The sequence below is a fragment of the Pseudophryne corroboree genome, chromosome 8 (genome assembly GCF_028390025.1).
Source record: "Pseudophryne corroboree isolate aPseCor3 chromosome 8, aPseCor3.hap2, whole genome shotgun sequence".
NCBI classification, from domain to species: Eukaryota; Metazoa; Chordata; class Amphibia; order Anura; family Myobatrachidae; genus Pseudophryne; species Pseudophryne corroboree.
This window is the reverse complement of record NC_086451.1, coordinates 411,347,536-411,363,883: the sequence shown is the minus strand read 5'-3', so window position 1 is coordinate 411,363,883 and position 16,348 is coordinate 411,347,536. Positions and strand designations below refer to the sequence as shown.

Sequence of the window (16,348 nt, the reverse complement as noted above, 5' to 3'; positions counted from 1 at the left end):
GAGAAGTCAGGTGACAGACAGACATGAGGAGAGGAGGCAGGTGACAGACAGACATGAGGAGAGGAGGCAGGTGACAGAAGGACACAAAAAGAGAGGAGGCAGGTGAGAGACAGGCACGATGAGAGGAGGCAGGTGAGAGAAACAAAGAGAGGAGGCATGTGACAGACAGACATGAGGAGGCAGGTGACAGACAGACATGAGGAGAGGTGGCAGGTGACAGACATACATGAGGAGAGGAGGCAGGTGAAAGACAAACATGAGAAGAGGAGGCAGGTGACAGACAGATATGAAGAGAGGAGGCAGGTGACAGACAAGGAGAGGAGGCAGGTGACAGACACGAAGAGAGGAGGCAAGTGACAGACAGACGAGGAGAGGAGGAAGATGACAGACAGACATGAGGAGAGGAGGCAGATGACAGACAGACATAAGGGGAGGAGGCAAGTGACAGACAGACATGAGGAGAGGAGGCAGATGACAGACAGACATGAGGAGAGGAGACAGGTGACAGACAGACATAAGGAGAGGAGACAGGTGACAGACACGAAGAGAGGAGGCAGGTGACAGACAGACATGAGGAGAGGAGGCAGGTGACAGACACACACGAGGAGAGGAGGCAGGTGAGAGACAGACATGAAGAGAGGAGGCAGGTGACAGACAGGCATGAGGAGAGGAGGCAGGTGACAGACACGAGGAGAGGAGGCAGGTGAGAGACAGACATGAAGAGAGGAGGCAGGTGACAGACACAAGGAGAGGAGGCAGGTGACAGACACAAGGAGAGGAGGCAGGTGACAGACACAAGGAGAGGAGGCAGGTGACAGACACGAAGAGAGGAGGCAGGTGACAGACACACACGAGGAGAGGAGGCAGGTGACAGACAGACATGAAGAGAGGAGGCAGGTGACAGACACAAGGAGAGGAGGCAGGTGACAGACACGAAGAGAGGAGGCAAGTGACAGACAGACGAGGAGAGGAGGAAGATGACAGACACGAAGAGAGGAGGCAGGTGACAGACAGACATGAGGAGAGGAGGCAGATGACAGACACACACGAGGAGAGGAGGCAGGTGACAGACAGACATAAGGGGAGGAGGCAAGTGACAGACAGACAGACATGAGGAGGCAGGTGACAGACACAGACGAGGAGAGGAGGCAGGTGACAGATAGACATAAGGGGAGGAGGCAAGTGACAGACAGACAGACATGAGGAGGCAGGTGACAGACAGACATGAGGAGAGGAGGCAGGTGACAGACAGACGAGGAGAAGAGGCAGGTGACAGACACACACGAGGAGAAGAGGCAGGTGACAGACAGACATGAAGAGAGGAGGAAGATGACAGACACACACAAGGAGAGGAGGCAGGTGACAGACAGACATAAGGGGAGGAGGCAAGTGACAGACAGACAGACAGACATGAGGAGGCAGGTGACAGACAGACATGAGGAGAGGAGGCAGGTGACAGACAGACACGAGGAGGCAGGTGACAGACAGACACGAGGAGAGGAGACAGGTGAGAGACAGACATGAAGAGAGGAGGAAGGTGACAGACACAAGGAGAGGAAGTGCATGACAGACATGAAGAGAAGAGACAGGTGACAGACACACACGAGGAGAGGAGGCAGGTGACAGACATACATAAGGGGAGGAGGCAAGTGACAGACAGACAGACATGAGGAGGCAGGTGACAGACAGACATGAGGAGAGGAGGCAGGTGACAGACAGACATTAGGAGAGAAGTCAGGTGACAGACAGACATGAGGAGAGGAGGCAGGTGACAGAAGGACACAAAGAGAGGAGGCAGGTGAGAGACAGACATGAGGAGAGGAGGCAGGTGACAGGCACGATGAGAGGAGGCAGGTGAGAGAAACGAAGAGAGGAGGCAGGTGACAGACAGACACGAGGAGAGGAGGAAGGTGACAGAAACGAAGAGAGGATTCAGGTGACAGAAACGAGGAGAGGGGGCAGGTGACAGGTAAACATGAGAGGAGGCAGGTGACAGACAGGAGGTGGCAGGTAAGGCAATATGAGTCTTGTATACAGTACGTTGCTACATTGTAACAGAGTAAGTAATGTATTACCTCTGAGACGCCTATAATGGAGTATGCGTGGCCTTTCACCAAACCTTCTGGGGTCCTCATTTCACTCTCATTCTGGTTCAGGATCTGGACAAAGGTAGTAACTCCTGTCATTATCTCCATGATGGGTCCATTTACATAGCAACATTTCTGTGCAGTATGAAGCTAGCAGATACAGGGCTGCCATTGCATATCTTCATGTCACATAAAGCCAATGCGGCTGGGTCGTCCTATGCCTAACATCTAAACCCAACAATCTGCCGACGGTGACATGCTGGGGCTTCTAGCTCCACAACACGACTATGCTAAATAGTCTATCATGTCACTGCACTTGTGAACAAAAATATAACATTGGCTCTATGAGCTTTTTGAGCCATCTCAAAGTGTACCTGCTGCAATCTCCCCGATTTCAATCGCAAAAGAAGCCCCCATGGAAACTTATGGGTGTTGTTGTTTTTTTTTTATTTAGTTTACCAAGCATCGGAATGCAATGTATTCTAGAACTTGGCCTCGGTAGCTAGCGCCATCTCCAATTGGCTCTAGTCATTGTAGCTACTTTCCGCAAATACTACCAGCACCTGTCTTTCGGAGCCCGTGTCCTGCTGGTAGTAGATAATACATCCAGGCAATCTATCATTTTTTTTATTGCTGTGAATAACAGTGATAATATTTTATAATTATTGGGTCTAGAACCCGAAGATCGATACATATTCCCACCACTCCTGGAAGAGTCGCCTTTCTCACTTTTATTGAGGCTCCCATGAGTGACCTTTTCTCCACGGCTGTCTGGATGATCTTATATAGGTTCAGAGGAGGAGTTTTCAGGTTCACGCTTTCATCCACTCCTCCTGTAAAATCTACAAAGGCTTCATTCACAAAGCCTCCATTCAGAGCCTCATAGGACCCGTTCAGTCTGAGGACAGAGACAATTCTATTAAGCATTTGCCTTTGTTAAAGTAAACACTAGCCTCTTATACTCAATGGGCGTGATTCAGAGGTGCACCCTGTTGTGGCATCAGGCACAAGCGGCCGATGTTTTCAGTCTGCGCATATATTTAGGAGTACTGAGCATGTGTCCCCATGGTCACCGCAGATAGACGCAGATTGAAATTTCATGCAGAGCCATTCAATTTCCATGGACGTTCCTGGGAGGCAACTGGCCAGACATGGCAATAGCGGCCATGTACTGGTGGAATTAGCATTAGCAAAAGACGCAGTCACAGCTGCAATACAGTCCACCACTGAATCAGGATCTTTTTATTTATTTTGTAAACATTTTTTTATAAACATACGTAGATAAAAATAGGGGGATCCGGTCTGAAGATCGACAGTGTCTAGGTCGACAATGTTTAGGTCGACCACTATAGGTCGACAGTCACTAGGTCGACATGGATGGAAGGTCGACAGGGTTTCTAGGTCGACATGTGCTAGGTCGACAGGTCTAAAGGTCGACATGAGTTTTTCACATTTTTTCTTTTTTTTGAATTTTTTCATACTTAACGATCCACGTGGACTACGATTGGAACGGTAAAGTGTGCCGAGCGAAGCGGTAGCGGAGTGAAGGCACCATGCCCGAAGCATGGCGAGCGAAGCGAGCCATGCGAGGGGACGCGGTGCACTAATTTGGGATCCCGGTCACTCTACGAAAAAAAGGACACAAAAAAAATTCCTCATGTCGACCTTTAGACCTGTCGACCTAGCACATGTCGACCTAGAAACCCTGTCGACCTTCCATCCATGTCGACCTAGTGACTGTCGACCTATAGTGGTCGACCTAAACATTGTCGACCTAGACACTGTCGATTTGATGAACCACACCCTAATATAGGCCAGTAATAAAATATATGGTCCACTCAAAAACAGGCAAGATATAGATGCCATTTTTTAGTATCTTGGAAGAACATATCATTGGTGAATGCCATGATGATTAACAATCTGTATCGTGATTCGCAATGTTTTGTAATAAAAATATCCCCGCTATGTACTAAAGTTAACCCACAGGGACAGCAGTAGCGATAACTGCTGCCGCTGCCACTTACTTTCCCCGTATATATTGGAGGAGTCTGTGAAAGACTTCTCTGGGGAATCTGAATCCTCTGGGGAATCTGTCAGTATCCGGACCTGGCCAGAGGCTGCAGAAGAGGGATCGGATAATCTCTCTCCTGCATGTAAGCCCTCCATAGGTTTAAAGCGGTTTACATAATCTGAAGACACACAGGGCCATCAAGACACACAACGGGCCCAGGTGCTGCAAGGGGCATGACCGAAATCTAGGAGGTGTGTCCTCACCCCCAATAGAAGTACAGTAGAGGAAAGTACAATGCATGCTGCCACAAGGGGATAAGTCTACTCCAAAGCTCGCTGGGTCCCTCAGGCAACCCCAGACCTTTAATAAATGGCACCAGCTCACCCCACTCTCGGTGCCCCCTGGCCTCGAGATGTTGAACTGGGATAAATTGATTATAGCAAGTGTGTGAGATATTAAAATGTGGAGGCATCAACAGATGCACCCATTAGGAGGCATACCGGAGGAATGGCGCAATTATACGCAAAGATCATGCACTTTCCATCTGACACTCTGGTCTCTGCATATTTTCAAATTGCTTAATCTCCGTCTAGAATGCGTGAGGGAAGAAGTTTTCCATTTGACTGTTAAAAGAGCAGCAAAGGTGGAGGTACTTTTATTTAAATCCATTTACCGTATTAAATGTAACTCTTGCATTTCTTAATCACTGTCTTTGCAGTGTTGTACTGTGTACATATAGGGTAATGCACTTAAGTATTTACTAAAACATCAACACTGTTAAGCCACCTCACTTCGCTACTGGTAGGCGTAAGTACAGTATACACGCTTGTACCTCTAGCGACGGGTACCCCTGTTCTTTTAGCCAGATGCATCTTGTAATATCTCAAACTCTACATACCATTTTTTTTTTTAATTCTGTTGCGTATGTTCACAGCATAAATGATACCAGTCTTAAATAAGCCCCTTGATGTTCTCTAGCACCTGTCACTCACTTGGCATACGCCTTTTCCAGCAGGGCCGGCCAGAATTCCCTCTTCTCTGCGGAAGAGACAAACACCAGCTCTCCATTCTTCGTGGGCAGACGGTCGTCAACCACAACATCGACCCACTCGCCATACTGCCAGAACTGAAGGGCACAGAGTACCACCGATTAATAATGGAGATAGAATTGTTCACAGACCCAGTCTAATGATTATTTATTAGTCATTGAGATGAGATGGGGAGGTGCTTAAAAATGTGTCAGTTGTGCTGTCGATTATCAAAATGTCGACAGTATAATACAGTCACGGTAGTAATGCTTTTAATATGATGCTTTGCCATCATGTTTAAAATTGTAATGCCGACACAGGTAACTTGCTTTAAATAGCATTATTACTGCGTTAGCACTGTGTGGTTGGTATTACGCCGTCATTTTCACTGTCGACAGCATAACTGCTGATAATATTATTAATGCGTTCAGTATGTACTAACAGCATAACTCCTTACTGGACTGATCCATTAAACACGTACCTTTGCACACATCCTAGAATGGGCTGACTCATTAGACATATGCTTGGAGAGTGATAAAATGGAGAGAGAAAAAGCACCAGCCAATCAGCTCCTAACTGCTATGTCATAAGCTCTGTTTGAAAAAATGAAAGTAGCTGATTGGCTGGTAGTTTATACTTTCCATTTTATCGCTCTCCAAGCGATGATGCATCTAGCTATGACTGAGAAACAATCGCCCGGGGCCCCAGCTCTTCCCCGCTTTTTCTCTGTAGCGGTAATTAGATCTGGGCGGAGGTATTTCTGTGCCTTGCCTAAGGGTGCTATTCAGAATAGCGCCTACCACAGGAAAAACACAATTTTTCCAAGTTTTTTTCTTCCTTCGTTACCATCCTGTGTATACAAGTATTCTATTTTTGCTTGTGACTGAATAATATCAGTAGATTTCTGGCAACAGCGAACAGAATCCTAGCAGATCTCCATCATTTCCCACTCATACAGATAATAAATGCTTACTGTAAGACGTTACTTTGTTTCTCACAGTTACATACCACACAAGTCTTCAAAGAAAGATTCTGGTTACTCTGCGCCCAAGGCACATACCTCATTTACCACACCCTCATCCCAGCCTCAGATTATCAATCACACAATTTAGTTATATCTACAGTAGAGAGAGACCCATAAGCACTCCTGCTTTCCTAACCTTGAATAAGACAATTCTGAGAGCACATAATAAAATTACTCTCATATGAGCAGGGATGGACAGGGGGCGGGATTTACTTCAGCAAAAATGCGGTAAAACCCCCGAAAACAGGGGGTTTTCCGCATTTTCAAATTTACTAAGACCCTACCCCCGCGTTTTCGCCGTCCAGGGTATCGCCATCTTTGGATGGCGATACCCTATAGAAGCCTATGGGCTTCTTATCGCCGACCGCCGCAACCCGCCGCCCCCCGCCGCAGACACCGACCCCCCTCCTCCCGGCTTACCTTCCTCCAGGCTGCCCTGGACCCGGAAGGTAATCTCCTCCCCCTAGCAACGCAGCCGGAGGTCCTTCCGGCTGCAGGCGGGAGGAGGAGGCGCCGGGGGCAGCCTGCTGCTGCTTCCCGGCGTCTAGCCAGTGTAAAGATCCCGGGGAGATGACGGAGATCCCCCGCAGACCACATAACAGGTATCGCGGAGGGCCTCCGTCACCGCATTGCGATATTGATCGCATATGATAGTACATCGCGGCGAGGGGCGGCGATGTATCTTAATACATCCCGCCCAGGGTCTCTAAAATAGCCCCGGCAAGGGGGCGTGGTCACAGCTCATGGAGGCATGCCATGAGTCACGGTGGCCTGGCCTTGCAGCATGCCCGCACGGCATGTCCCCAACTCTTTGTATGCCAGGCAGCCGAGTAGAGTGCCGGGAGGCTGAGCTGCTTAGCCAATCCCAGTCTCTCTGTGTGGCTGCACTGGCCTATCAGGCTTTTGCCAGAAGTGTCAGGCGGCCAGTCCGACCCTGTACATGAGAGGCCAATATGTACCATATACTGCCAGGTCCCTCGGCATTCCTGGCTGGACTGGCCCATCTGGCCATCGGCCCTTCCGATAGGGTATCCGGATGATAGACAGACAGTGTCTAGTTAGACAGTCCATAGACACCATGGGCGGTATTCAAATGATATATCACGCTGTGTGCTAAAGTGATACCCATTATCGCTCATACTGCGCCCGGTTTAGCTGCGTAAAGGGTTGGGTGCCCTCGGTACCCCGGGGGTAGCGAGCTGAAATTATTATTCCACGCCCATCAGCAGAAACAGAACGAGTGTGGAAGGGGGTGAAAATAACTGAATACCGCTCCTTATGTTAGACAGACATTAGGTCGAATGAGTCAAAAGATTGATAGGGTCAAAAGGTCAACATGAAAAAGGTAGACAGTACAATGTCGACAGTTCAAAAGGTCGACATGAAAATGGTCGACATAAAAAGGTAGACACAGGTTTTTTCCCCATTTTACATGTATTTTGACATTTTCATACCTTCTCTATCCATGTGGGCATAGACTTGGCTATAAACCTTGTGGCGAGCGTAGCGAGCCCCCGAGCCTGAAGCGTGGCGAGCGAATGCCTTTTTTACAATTGGGGCTGCCAAATGACAAAACTATCCACTCAAACCCCAAAAATGCAAAAAAAAATGGTGTTTACCTTTTTTATGCCGACCATTTTCATGTCTACGTTTTGACCCTGTCTACCTTTTGTACTGTCCACTTTTTTCATGTTGACTTTTTGACCCTGTCGACCTTTTGACTGTCTAACATGTGGTGTCTGTCTATTGACTGTCTAACTAGACACTGTCTATCTGTTATATCACACCCGACTGACAGTTGCCAGTACTGGAAGTAGACCAGTCCTACCCTGCCCTGGGGGCTTTCCCTCCCACTCAGAACCCGATTATAGACAACAAAGCACATGTATGACCTACACATCCCTGCACATAACGAGCACGTACTATCAGTGTCGTACTGGGGCATAAAGGGCCCACCGGGGAAATGCAGTGGTAGGTGCCCATGTTTATGGGTGTGGTCAGTCTCCAGAGGAGGTGTGGCCACCACATTGGTTTGACTAACCATTAGAGAGTGCATGGGCTGGGCCTCTTGATAAATCTATTTAGTAAATACTGGTAGCGCATGCATGATAATGTACCAGATTAATAATGGCAATGCACTGTAGAAAATATACCAGAGTCCTGTGCAACATAAGGTAACCTATGTATAATGAATAATTCAACTGCACAGTCTGGAACCTGATCACTAGAGTATGAGGTGGGCCCCAGACAGTGGGGCCCACTGGGGGTTTCCCCTAGACACCTGCCAGTCCAACCCTGCGTACTACAAAAAACATTAACCATTTTTTCATTTTTTACTTATGCATATGAATTACTTTTTTGGGACAGGAACCATTATTCAAAGTGCTTCCATATTGTATACTTGTTATACAATTTTATTTATATAAATGGGAGCAGCTTGCACACTACAGGAGCTCTTGGTCATATAAAATATAAATAGACTAATTAGGATAATTGGAAACTTCCAATTGCTTAATTAGTCCTCGGAAAGGGAGGCGGAGGGGAGTATGTTTGAATTCCCTGCAGGATGAGCTCAGTTGTGTGTATTTTAATACAGAGAATGATGTACACTTGTATGTTGCTCTAATATTAATTATATTTGTAAGAGCCTAGACTAAGAAGTGGGAGGAGTCAGGAATAGTGACAGGAGGAGTCTATGCCAGGAGCCGGATGCTGATGTGAGGTCGGCCTGTGTGCTTTAAATACCAGGGTCTATTTTTAGACCCAGTCCAGCCCTGCCCCAGGGCTATTTTAATTTCATACTGTAACTAACTCCATAGCAATAATTGTCATTCAGACAGAACTACTATCAGCAAACATTCTCACCTGAAAATGGAATATTCCTGCATATTGCTTGGCCTGGGCAGGAACCACGCGCTGCATGAGAAGGGGGTAAAGGGTCAATGATGCCACAGCAGCCAGAAACCAGCAGTTACCTGAGAAGAGAAAGACACCCTTTATACTCTCAGATTGCTCACATCATTGCGAGAACAATAACCTTTAATCTCAGGGCTGTAGGGGCTGATCACAGTCATAGCCAGATTAAGGGGGAGATGCAGGGCATACTGTACCCCGGGTCCCCCTTTGTCAGGGGGCCCCCCGGCCAGAGCACACTGACATCACTAGCTTTCCCTCTTAAGCAGCAGCAGAACCAGCAGCCAGAATGTGTGCAGGACAGTATGCAGTAAAGGCAGAGACACAGGAGTTTCATGTTACATGAGCTACCGACAGAGCTTTCTGACCAGAGGAGAGATAGGAGGGTGGAGAGAGCTGTAAGTGACACAGGGATCCCAGCTTCTCCTCTGCCCTGCTTGGGTGTCTGAGTCTTGTGTAAACTGTTATGCAACTAAACCATTTAGGTCTAGGGATAGAGACACACGCAGAGAGTCCTCCTGAGTCCCGTCCCAGTGTGTAAGTAGTACAGAGCCTGCTGCTATTTTTGCATGTGACAAGATAAATTATTTTATTTTTCTGTGTGTATTTTAAGGTTAAGTTGTCTTTGTTACACTACAAGACAATGGGGACGCCATAAACAGTACACAGCCATTATTAAACTATTAGATTAAAACAAATATACACCATTGGTTTAAATGTAATATACACAATCCATACGTTCCAATATGACCCATTCCAGGAGGGACAACATGCTCTCTACCTGGACTTCCTTCTTAATTTATGATTGCAATCAACTGTGTTGAAATGCCTTTCTTATCAATTAAATAGTTCAACACAGGTGACACCAATCATATATTAAGTGGGAAGTCCAAGTAGAGAGCATTTTGTCCCTCCTGGAATGGGACATGTTGGGAGGTATGCACAATCTAATATACAACCCTTACCTTCCACCGGGGCCCCCCGTCTTAAGTGCCCCGGGCACCCCCAAGCCTTAATCCAGCCCTGGTCACAATGTGTCCACACCTAAATCATATCCTCCCTATAGTGCAGTGATGGGCAGCAGGCAGCCTGAGAGATGCCTGTGGCCCCCAGCTCCTTCCTACTGTAAGGTCACATTTGTTAGTTACAGATTGTAATACTTACATTCAGAATGCTGACAGCACAATGGTGACAGAATGCCAACAACAGAATGTCAACAATGGGATTTTCAACCCTAACTGCAGTCTATCCTTAACCTAGGTCTATTCCTAACTGCAGCCTTACACTAATTGCAGCCTGAACCCTACCCTATCCCTAAATGCAATCTAACCCATATCTAACACCAACCCTACCCGCAGCCTAACTCCAGGCCTGCAAGTGTGGCAGTACACTCGGGTGCGACGTACCGTTAAGAATTTAGCCGCCGGTACGCTGCACCCGCCGCCGGGCTGCCACTCACCATAGCCGCCATTAGCGGCTGTTACTGGAAACACCACCACTGTGCTCCGCCTCCCCTTCCCAGCCTGCTGGGAATGTGACCGTGACTTAATCACGCTCCCGATGCTGGTGCGGCGGGTGTGCAGAGGACCCTGGGGGCTGGCTGGGTGGGTTGTGGCGCTTCTTTTTGGGCTTCCCATGGCCACGTCTCTTCTTGCTGAGCAGCGCAGGTTGCAGGGGTCAGGGCGGCAGGAGCAGGCTCATCTCTCGGAGCCTGAGGTACAGTAGTATTACTATTTTAATCATCATTTCCCTGTGTATCTGGCACTGTGGGGGCAATGTATATCTGGCACTGTGGAGGCAATGTATATCTGGCACTCTGTCGCAATGTGTATCTGGCACTGTGGGGGCAATGTGTATCTGGCACTGTGGGGTGCAATGTGTATCTGGCACTGTGGGGGGCAATGTGTATCTGGCACTGTGGGGGGCAATGTGTATCTGGCACTGTGGGGGGCAATGTGTATCTGGCACTGTGGGGGGCAATGTGTATCTGGCACTGTGGGGGGGCAATGTGTATCTGGCACTGTGGGGGGCAATGTGTATCTGGCACTGTGGGGGGCAATGTGTATCTGGCACTGTGGGGGGCAATGTGTATCTGGCACTGTGGGGGGCAATGTGTATCTGGCACTGTCGGAGCAATGTGTATCTGGCACTGTGGGGGCATATATGGCACTGCTGGGGGCATGTGTGTATCTGGCACTGTGGGGCATTTGTGCATCTGGCACCGTGGGGGCATATCAGGCACTGCAGGAGCATATCTGGCATGGTGGGGGGCGTATCTGGCACTGTGGGAGCATATGTGTATCTGGCACTATTGGGGTCATATGTGTATCTGCCCCCCCCCCCCATATGTGTATCAAGCACCCATTTTTATTGGCCACGCCCCATGTGGCATTTGGCACGCGCACACATTACCACTAAGACCTTTTTTCTACTTGCACAACTGCCTAACTAACCCTAATTGCAGCCTGACGCTATCCCTAAGCAGCATGTCCACCACACCTGCTCTAGTTCTGCCACCGATTAATCCTGGATCATCACCGGCCCCAGCACAAGACGGATCTACTGCAGAAGCAAAGTGCTCAGAAAGGTAAATTGTGGAAGAGGCATGAGGCTGATTAGCTGGAGATATGTGGATCTTACTCACTTTTTATGCACCATGGCTGCACTCAGTGAGGGTATATAAGTGCATGCTGCAGTTGGAGACTCTCCATGCTGGATCTATGGCATACATTGTAGAGATGAGCGCCGGAAATTTTTCGGGTTTTGTGTTTTGGTTTTGGGTTCGGTTCCGCGGCCGTGTTTTGGGTTCGACCGCGTTTTGGCAAAACCTCACCGAATTTTTTTTGTCGGATTCGGGTGTGTTTTGGATTCGGGTGTTTTTTTCAAAAAACCCTAAAAAACAGCTTAAATCATAGAATTTGGGGGTAATTTTGATCCCAAAGTATTATTAACCTCAAAAAACATAATTTACACTCATTTTCAGCCTATTCTGAACACATCACACCTCACAATATTATTTTTAGTCCTAAAATTTGCACCGAGGTCGCTGTGTGAGTAAGATAAGCGACCCTAGTGGCCGACACAAACACCGGGCCCATCTAGGAGTGGCACTGCAGTGTCACGCAGGATGGCCCTTCCAAAAAACCCTCCCCAAACAGCACATGACGCAAAGAAAAAAAGAGGCGCAATGAGGTAGCTGACTGTGTGAGTAAGATTAGCGACCCTAGTGGCCGACACAAACACCGGGCACATCTAGGAGTGGCACTGCAGTGTCACGCAGGATGTCCCTTCCAAAAAACCCTCCCCAAACAGCACATGACGCAAAGAAAAAAAGAGGCGCAATGAGGTAGCTGACTGTGTGAGTAAGATAAGCGACCCTAGTGGCCGACACAAACACCGGGCCCATCTAGGAGTGGCACTGCAGTGTCACGCAGGATGGCCCTTCCAAAAAACCCTCCCCAATCAGCACATGATGCAAAGAAAAAGAAAAGAAAAAAGAGGTGCAAGATGGAATTATCCTTGGGCCCTCCCACCCACCCTTATGTTGTATAAACAAAACAGGACATGCACACTTTAACCAACCCATCATTTCAGTGACAGGGTCTGCCACACGACTGTGACTGATATGACGGGTTGGTTTGGACCCCCCCCAAAAAAGAAGCAATTAATCTCTCCTTGCACAAACTGGCTCTACAGAGGCAAGATGTCCACCTCATCTTCACCCTCCGATATATCACCGTGTACATCCCCCTCCTCACAGATTATCAATTCGTCCCCACTGGAATCCACCATCTCAGCTCCCTGTGTACTTTGTGGAGGCAATTGCTGCTGGTCAATGTCTCCGCGGAGGAATTGATTATAATTCATTTTAATGAACATCATCTTCTCCACATTTTCTGGATGTAACCTCGTACGCCGATTGCTGACAAGGTGAGCGGCGGCACTAAACACTCTTTCGGAGTACACACTTGTGGGAGGGCAACTTAGGTAGAATAAAGCCAGTTTGTGCAAGGGCCTCCAAATTGCCTCTTTTTCCTGCCAGTATAAGTACGGACTGTGTGACGTGCCTACTTGGATGCGGTCACTCATATAATCCTCCACCATTCTATCAATGTTGAGAGAATCATATGCAGTGACAGTAGACGACATGTCCGTAATCGTTGTCAGGTCCTTCAGTCCGGACCAGATGTCAGCATCAGCAGTCGCTCCAGACTGCCCTGCATCACCGCCAGCGGGTGGGCTCGGAATTCTGAGCCTTTTCCTCGCACCCCCAGTTGCGGGAGAATGTGAAGGAGGAGATGTTGACAGGTCGCGTTCCGCTTGACTTGACAATTTTGTCACCAGCAGGTCTTTCAACCCCAGCAGACCTGTGTCTGCCGGAAAGAGAGATCCAAGGTAGGCTTTAAATCTAGGATCGAGCACGGTGGCCAAAATGTAGTGCTCTGATTTCAACAGATTGACCACCCGTGAATCCTTGTTAAGCGAATTAAGGGCTGCATCCACAAGTCCCACATGCCTAGCGGAATCGCTCCGTGTTAGCTCCTCCTTCAATGCCTCCAGCTTCTTCTGCAAAAGCCTGATGAGGGGAATGACCTGACTCAGGCTGGCAGTGTCTGAACTGACTTCACGTGTGGCAAGTTCAAAGGGCATCAGAACCTTGCACAACGTTGAAATCATTCTCCACTGCACTTGAGACAGGTGCATTCCACCTACTATATCGTGCTCAATTGTATAGGCTTGAATGGCCTTTTGCTGCTCCTCCAACCTCTGAAGCATATAGAGGGTTGAATTCCACCTCGTTACCACTTCTTGCTTCAGATGATGGCAGGGCAGGTTCAGTAGTTTTTGGTGGTGCTCCAGTTTTCTGTACGTGGTGCCTGTACGCCGAAAGTGTCCCGCAATTCTTCTGGCCACCGACAGCATCTCTTGCACGCCCCTGTCGTTTTTTAAAAAATTCTGCACCACCAAATTCAAGGTATGTGCAAAACATGGGACGTGCTGGAATTGGCCCAGATTTAATGCACACACAATATTGCTGGCGTTGTCCGATGCCACAAATCCACAGGAGAGTCCAATTGGGGTAAGCCATTCCGCGATGATCTTCCTCAGTTGCCGTAAGAGGTTTTCAGCTGTGTGCGTATTCTGGAAAGCGGTGATACAAAGCGTAGCCTGCCTAGGAAAGAGTTGGCGTTTGCGAGATGCTGCTACTGGTGCCGCCGCTGCTGTTCTTGCGGCGGGAGTCCATACATCTACCCAGTGGGCTGTCACAGTCATATAGTCCTGACCCTGCCCTGCTCCACTTGTCCACATGTCCGTGGTTAAGTGGACATTGGGTACAGCTGCATTTTTTAGGACACTGGTGACTCTTTTTCTGAGGTCTGTGTACATTTTCGGTATCGCCTGCCTAGAGAAATGGAACCTAGATGGTATTTGGTACCGGGGACACAGTACCTCCAACAAGTCTCTAGTTGGCTCTGCAGTAATGATGGATACCGGAACCACGTTTCTCACCACCCAGGATGCCAAGGCCTCAGTTATCCGCTTTGCAGTAGGATGACTGCTGTGATATTTCATCTTCCTCGCAAAGGACTGTTGAACAGTCAATTGCTTACTGGAAGTAGTACAAGTGGGCTTACGACTTCCCCTCTGGGATGACCATCGACTCCCAGCGGCAACAACAGCAGCGCCAGCAGCAGTAGGCGTTACACGCAAGGATGCATCGGAGGAATCCCAGGCAGGAGAGGACTCGTCAGACTTGCCAGTGACATGGCCTGCAGGACTATTGGCATTCCTGGGGAAGGAGGAAATTGACACTGAGGGAGTTGGTGGGGTGGTTTGCGTGAGCTTGGTTACAAGAGGAAGGGATTTACTGGTCAGTGGACTGCTTCCGCTGTCACCCAAAGTTTTTGAACTTGTCACTGACTTATTATGAATGCGCTGCAGGTGACGTATAAGGGAGGATGTTCCTGAGGTGGTTAACGTCCTTACCCCTACTTATTACAGCTTGACAAAGGGAACACACGGCTTGACACCTGTTGTCCGCATTTCTGGTGAAATACCTCCACACCGAAGAGCTGATTTTTTTGGTATTTTCACCTGGCATGTCAACGGCCATATTCCTCCCACGGACAACAGGTGTCTCCCCGGGTGCCTGACTTAAACAAACCACCTCACCATCAGAATCCTCCTGGTCAATTTCCTCCCCAGCGCCAGCAACACCCATATCCTCCTCATCCTGGTGTACTTCAACACTGACATCTTCAATCTGACTATCAGGAACTGGACTGCGGGTGCTCCTTCCAGCACTTGCAGGGGGCATGCAAATAGTGGAAGGCGCATGCTCTTCACGTCCAGTGTTGGGAAGGTCAGGCATCGCAAACGACACAATTGGACTCTCCTTGTGGATTTGGGATTTCAAAGAACGCACAGTTCTTTGCGGTGCTTTTGCCAGCTTGAGTCTTTTCAGTTTTCTAGCGAGAGGCTGAGTGCTTCCATCCTCATGTGAAGCTGAACCACTAGCCATGAACATAGGCCAGGGCCTCAGCCGTTCCTTGCCACTCCGTGTGGTAAATGGCATATTGGCAAGTTTACGCTTCTCCTCCGACAATTTTATTTTAGGTTTTGGAGTCCTTTTTTTTCTGATATTTGGTGTTTTGGATTTGACATGCTCTGTACTATGACATTGGGCATCGGCCTTGGCAGACGACGTTGCTGGCATTTCATCGTCTCGGCCATGACTAGTGGCAGCAGCTTCAGCACGAGGTGGAAGTGGATCTTGATCTTTCCCTAATTTTGGAACCTCAACTTTTTTGTTCTCCATATTTTATAGGCAGAACTAAAAGGCACCTCAGGTAAACAATGGAGATGGATGGATTGGATACTAGTATACAATTATGGACGGACTGCCACGGTTAGGTGGTATAAAAAAACCACGGTTAGGTGGTATATATTATAATAATAATACAATTATGGATGGACGGACTGCCTGCCGACTGCCGACACAGAGGTAGCCACAGCCGTGAACTACCGCACTGTACACTGGTTGATAAAGAGATAGTAGTATACTCGTAACAACTAGTATGACACTATGACGACGGTATAAAGAATGAAAAAAAAACCACGGTTAGGTGGTATATATTATAATAATAATACAATTATGGATGGACGGACTGCCTGCCGACTGCCGACACAGAGGTAGCCACAGCCGTGAACTACCGCACTGTACACTGGTTGATAAAGAGATAGTAGTATACTCGTAACAACTAGTATGACACTATGACGACGG

General features: G+C 48.3%; 1 protein-coding gene across 1 annotated transcript in view; it reads right to left on the bottom strand.

Moving 5' to 3' along the window:
* LOC134949352 (calpain-2 catalytic subunit-like) overlaps window positions 1–16,348 on the bottom strand; it is a 266,498-nt gene that overhangs the window by 220,440 nt on the left and 29,710 nt on the right. The window contains exons 3-6 of the mRNA XM_063937866.1: window positions 9,016–9,125; window positions 5,091–5,224; window positions 2,817–2,985; window positions 2,076–2,159 (exon numbers count right to left, since the gene is read on the bottom strand). Of these exons, the coding sequence (XP_063793936.1) occupies window positions 2,076–2,159; window positions 2,817–2,985; window positions 5,091–5,224; window positions 9,016–9,125 (497 nt within the window). The remainder of the gene's footprint in view (window positions 1–2,075; window positions 2,160–2,816; window positions 2,986–5,090; window positions 5,225–9,015; window positions 9,126–16,348) is intronic.